At 41.4% G+C, this 6,200-nt stretch overlaps 1 protein-coding gene across 2 annotated transcripts in view; it reads left to right on the forward strand.

Moving 5' to 3' along the window:
• Positions 1-207: 207 nt before the first annotated feature.
• chrd (chordin) overlaps positions 208-6,200 on the forward strand; it is a 39,057-nt gene continuing 33,064 nt past the window's right edge. For both annotated transcript variants that reach the window (XM_015952124.3, XM_015952125.3), the window contains exons 1-2: positions 208-532; positions 5,998-6,101. In XM_015952124.3, the coding sequence (XP_015807610.3) occupies positions 388-532; positions 5,998-6,101 (249 nt within the window). In that variant the 5' untranslated portion in view covers positions 208-387. The remainder of the gene's footprint in view (positions 533-5,997; positions 6,102-6,200) is intronic.

The following is a 6,200-nucleotide window of genomic DNA, read 5'->3' on the forward strand; positions in this document are numbered from 1 at the left end:
AAGATGATATAGAGTTTTCTCTTTTCCTGAAAACTGCACCCAGGCAGATGTGAGAAACCTCGTTTCCATTTACCTCCCCTCGCACCCCCCACCCCCGTCACCCTCCTCCCGACCGGTGGCTGCTTCAAGCTGTCAGGAGCAGGCTATAAAACAGAGAGGGGCGGCACTGGAGAGGCTGCTCATTTTGGGGGAGAGACACACCGTACAGCTGGTCTCACAGAACCTCAGCCTGGCTGAGACCCGGTGGTTTCTAACCAGTTCAGTCCCAGTGTCACCAGCCAGCAGGACATCACCTGGATTTCTGCAAATTTTACTACCAGTTTTGACGCAAGAGTTCACTTAAGAGCAACAGGAATCGTGAGGAGTGTACTTCTCCAGAGCTTTGGGATGCTGGCTCCCAGCGCGCTACGCTCCTTGCTGTGCGCACTGAGCTGCGCGTGCTGGCTTCGCTCCGGAGCCGCCTCGCGCCTCAAATCTCCAGCTCTGCCTATCCAGTCCGAGAGAGACCCGCTTCCGTCCAAAGGCTCATCAGGTAGGGACTATAACCATGACCGGTCAGTTTTTTTTTGACTAAACCAACTCGATCTCACTTTATGCACAAAAGCTTTTAGTTGCTTTTGATGCTCGTCTGTTTGGTTCAGCTCATATTATTCTACAACCGTGTTATCATCACCGCCTGGAGAACTGGAATTTAAACCAAAATGACCAATTTTTTTGTGTTTTGTTACTGTACTTGGGGGGGGGGGGGGGGGGGGGGGGGGGGGGGGCTCATGCAGGGGCGCATCCAGAAGGGTTTGAATGGGGGCCATATTTTTAGGGTTCATATCTTGTTTTTCCATACATGAAATACGTGTGAAAATGGGCAGCACATGCAGACATAGAAATAAAACAAGGTTTTTATGCAAATGAGGAATGTTTTATGTTTCTCACTTTCATCACTATACAGCAAATCAGCCTGGCAGACACTGAACAATCTTTCTATTAGTTTTTCTCTGATTCGATTTCACCTCAAGGTTCCTGGATCTTCTCCAGAGACTGAGCTGGAGGTGTGTTCTAGGGTCATCATCCTGCCAGGATCAGCTACTGTTAACACGAGAAACAATCTTGCATTCTGAGTTTAAAACTCAGTGAAAGTACTGCAAATTCTGGATGTGTAAACTTCTAAAACTCTAAAATATTGCCAGCTTAAATGTTACTTTATTTTGAGATGAAGCTAAAAGGAGCCTCTTCAGAGGGGCAACACGTGGGAACACAGAAGATATGTTTGATTACATTTGTCTGGGCAATGCACACAAACGTGTTTTAAATTTACAAGGAATCCCAAACATTTGGAGTGATGCTTTAGGGGTTGTTTGGTACCGCAGATTCACACAAGCATTAATAAATAAACACATTAGAGATGCACAGACGCTGGTTTTCAGGCCTGATGCCTAGTGAACTAGACCAAATTCTTGCTTTGCAAAAAGTTAATACATTCATTTAGTCTGGCTTGCCAGGCTAGTGCAGCCCCTGACCCTCCTGCCAACTTTTGTCAATTCCAATTTCTCTGAAAGATCTGCGATTAAAAAAAAAAAAAATCTAAAGAAGTTGAAAATTGTGATTCTATATTTTTTAAATGTGCACATGCAAGATTTGTTGTAAGTGTGGATTTGCAGTAAACAAGAGAAATCATGAAACAGGAACCTTGGGCATCGGCCAGTCGCTGAATAAACCAATCATGTTGGGTTTAGCAGATTCTCTAAAAAATACCCCAGAGCGAAGATTCCACTTTTCTCTATTAAAGTTACAAAAATCAATATAAAATGTTTTGTCCAAGAGGCCCATTACACAGGATTTTATCTCCATGTCTCTTCTGAAAGCTTCACGCTTCCAGTTTTCTGCCTTAAGCGGAGCAGCTCTGAGTCATGACCACAGCAAATGCCTTTTGATTCACGCAGAGCCGGCGGTGCTTTTATAAGGCAACTTCTCTAGGAGTAGAAACCAGTGAGAGCTTCATGCCAAACTCAGAGCCGGTTAGTCAGTGTTGGAAACTGTAATCAACCCACTTTCCATTACAAACACGACTCCTGTGAGGTGATTTATTTGAGCAGAGACGGACAAGAGGCAGGCTGAGTGAACCGCTCACACTCTGGCACCTTTAAAATCAAGCGGACCGTTTAACACGTGTTTTCTCTGTAATAAAAGCATATGTGACTGTCACTTGAGCTTCGTTTTACAGGAGCTCCTCCTAAACAGAAATCACAGTAATGCTGCTGCAGGGCCTCGCTGGGACAAACACCCTATTATCTTTTCTAGTATAGTAATAAGAAGACAAAGTGCTGTTTTCTCTGCTGGAGCATCAACACACAGTCGGACCAGAGCTACAACTCACGTCTTTTTTTTATTAAATCTCAAGCGAAACACAACTTTAACGCAATCATTTTCAGCTTTAGGCACGCCACTGAGCTTTTTTAGAACCCCTTCTCCTCAACACTGGGTGAATTGTGTGTTTTACGTTAGTAATTGTCGTGTTTTACTGTGGATAGTTCATCTGATGTGGATATAAACACAAAGTCTGCATCGTAACCTTCTTTTTGATCCTGATTTAATTCCATACTTGGACATATTTCTAATTCATTTAGTTTGATATTTGTGTATAAACTATAAAGTGCTTATTAAGTTGCTCAGAAAGTCCTTTCCCTGGGAATCTCTGGCAGATGTTCTGAGAGCTTTTCTCTGCGCTGACGGCTCCTGGCTCATTAGGAGCAGACAGGATGCACGGCTGAGCACCACAACCCGTCAGACATCCAGGGACGTTCGCTCCACTCCAACATGCCTGGCTGAGAAACTCTGCAAGATTTATTTGCTTTTAAATACTGAAAGGTCTGTGAAAAGCAAGACTTTATAAAAGTCATAAAAGGTGGAGTTTAGTTTTTATAGGAATTCTTTGAGCTTCTGACTCAGAGTGCTTTTGGTGGATTTCTGTGGAAAGATTAGGAATATTTAATACTGTTTTACTGTTATAGATTAGTTCTGAGGAATAGGGATTAGCAGTTAGTCCCAGCGGGTCCAGTTACAGACTGGATTACTGCCAAAACAAGCAGTGATTTTCTTTATTTTTGAGTTTATTGCCATTTCTTTATTCATTTGGAGGAATAAGAGTTTAATAACGGTGATTTCACAGGAATGATATTATTGACTTTGATTTTATTCAAATAATTGGGTAAAAATAATAACAACAGCCTTGTTCTGTTTAGCTTTTCTTAAAAATTAGATTCAGTGCTTCCTTATGATGTGAGGCATACAATGTGCACGTGGACCAGCCAGTCAAAGGGGCGGGAATTTAACACGTTAACTATGATTCACTAATAAGTAGCACATTCAAAATATACCCTTTTGCGCCCAAGCATCCTCCAGTTGGGGTCCAAAATAGGTTAGCATCACAATTTATACATTTTATCAAGTTGCACCCCTAAAAGAACAACAGAGCCTGGGTAACAGGACCGTACGAACCCATTTACATTCTCCAAACACAAAAGTTAAATTTATCACAATAACTCGCTCTTCATGAAAACAAGAAAGGACAAAAAAAGATCAACCTTTTTTTTACTAATGGCGTTAACATCTTTTTTTTTAGAATAAATGCTTTTAGCGCTTCTACTTGTTGTGATTTTAAAGACGTGTTCAAGTCATTTAGAACAGAGGAAAGAGACGCAGCGAACTCCGCTTCAGTCTTCGTTGTTTATGAGAAACCGAGCGTTGCGGCGTGTGACTTACGATGGTCAGCGCTGATTGGCTTGGTTAGACTTCTCACAGGGTGGCGTTATTTGAATGGGAGAGTTCCCAGACCTAATGCTTCCTTTAAGGAAGTACTAACATGGCTGGCCAGGCTAGTAGAAAGCAGGCAGGCAGTAACCTTATCCATATGAACTTCATTACAGAATGAGGGAAAAGCATACACACAGCATTCAGCTAACCCTCAGCAGAACTTCCCATGAACTCTACACTACACCTCTTTGTATGTTAGCAGTGCTCTGCTGCCACCAAGTGTTCAGTTCAGTACACAACATTGACAATGTTCCATGTCCATTTACACATCATCAATAGCACCTACAATAATTACACAGCCCACAATGGTTACCTTCATAACGAGGCCAAAGTAATCAAATAGACCTTGTAGTTACAGAAATATACTCAAGTGTGGGTATGTCATCTGTGCCCCACTAAAATTATTTCTTATTAAAAATTATTTGGGTGCAAATTGGATTGAATTAATAAAATGTGATTAATCACGTTTAAATATTTACAAAGCCTTTAATTAGTTAGATTATTTTTTAATTGGGTACCATCCCTAGTTAAAACAGATCTAAACACTACACTGGAAACACGCCAAAGACCTTTACTCAGCTTTAAGCATAATTTATACTTCTCCATCAGCTCCTCGAGGTAGAGACCCACATTCATTGACAGAGACATTTTAATTTTGGACTTCTTCATCACCTGGAAATCGTTGCAAAGCAATTCCCCACCAGGACAACAGAGGGCGTAGAGCTGCTCTGAGGTATCCTGCCACTACCCTAACCACGTTTCTGGTCTACATCAGTGTATTTACTATTGCGCTTTTATTTTTTTATGTATTTCAGAGACTTAACACAAATTAATATGTCCCTCATTCTCCCCCACCTCTTCATACGATTGGCACCTCAAAACCTACGCACCTCATATTTTTTGTCCAATAATAAAACATCTTTGTACTTCAGTCACGGTTGAATGGACGAGCATATTTTTTAGACTTTTCCCACGATGCATTCTTCAATCTGCTCCATGTCCACCGCTAAATATCTTCTTACTTTTTGACAGGGCAAGGGTGGAGCTGTTGGTGAAATTACAGGAAGCAGTGTTCTGAGCAATCTCAAGCTTTTGATCTCCGTCACTTTTGATGGACAGTTAAGAAAATGAGCATGTCTCTGCCATCCTCTGTGAGTTCGTCGGAGAGCCGTCGCGCTGACGCATAATGGCGTGTCTCCGTACCAACGCAGATGGAGAAGTATAAATTGGGCTTCACCCAGTTGTTTATCCTACTGTTCTACTGGTTGTGCAGCGCCAGGCTAAAGACCAAAGGTGACAGATCATCTGCTGCTGTGGTCCCCAGACTCTGGAACTCTCTCCCCCTGAGCTGAGATCAGTGGACTCAGTGGTCTCCTTTAAAAATCAGCTGAAAACTCACCTGTTCAGGCTGACCTTCATCACCACCCTCTCCTTATTCTGCCCTCCCTGGGATCCACTGATTTCCCTCTTTCGTATTCATTTTCTTTTTCCCTTTCCCCAATTTTTAATCACAATTTCTTTTTTCAAATTTTTAGAAAATCTTTTTTATTTTTTTTATTCAATTTTTGTTCTGGTGAAGTGCCTTGTGCTTTTTATTTAGAGAGGAGCTCCATAAAAGATTCTTTCTTTCTTTCTTTCTTTCTTTCTTTCTTTCTTTCTTTCTTTCTTTCTTTCTTTCTTTCTTTCTTTCTTTCTTTCTTTCTTTCTTTCTTTCTTTCTTTCTTTCTTTCTTTCTTTCTTTCTTTCCTTCCTTATTTCTTGTTGTTGTTGTATAGAAACAACCAAATAAGTCAGAGGGAGTTATGCCAGTGCTTGAGGTCTCAACACGTAATTGATCAAATTTGTAATAAATGCCTCAAAAAGTTTTGTTTATTCAACAGAAGGAGCAGTAAAACAGGACTGATGTTGAATTTACTCATTGTGATGTGTGTCTGGAGTATTTTTAAGTATTGGATACAACATCTGAGTCAGGTCATCACATTTATGACTCAGATCCAACTTTGGAGAACATGCTAACTCCTCGAAGAAGTATCACAGCTGGGATTCAAACCTGCAACCTTCTTGCTGTGAGAAAACTGCATCCCCAAGTTTAAATACTTAAATACATTAGCTAATGTGTTTAGTTATTAGCCTGGAAACACTAACAAGTGTTGATCACATCTGTCTGACCCTGCTGTGTTTGCTGCTCAGGATGCTCATTTGGAGGTCGTTTTTACTCCCTGGAGGACACGTGGCACCCAGATCTGGGAGAGCCCTTCGGAGTCATGCATTGTGTTCAGTGCCACTGTGAGCCTGTGAGTGTGGTGTCATGGTTTTCTTCAGTTTTACCTCTTTAAAATGTTTATCTGTGCAATTTAAAGCTGAACACTCCATAACCCTCCGAGCTCATTGTT

Source organism: Nothobranchius furzeri, chromosome 13 (genome assembly GCF_043380555.1).
Source record: "Nothobranchius furzeri strain GRZ-AD chromosome 13, NfurGRZ-RIMD1, whole genome shotgun sequence".
NCBI lineage: Eukaryota > Metazoa > Chordata > Actinopteri > Cyprinodontiformes > Nothobranchiidae > Nothobranchius > Nothobranchius furzeri.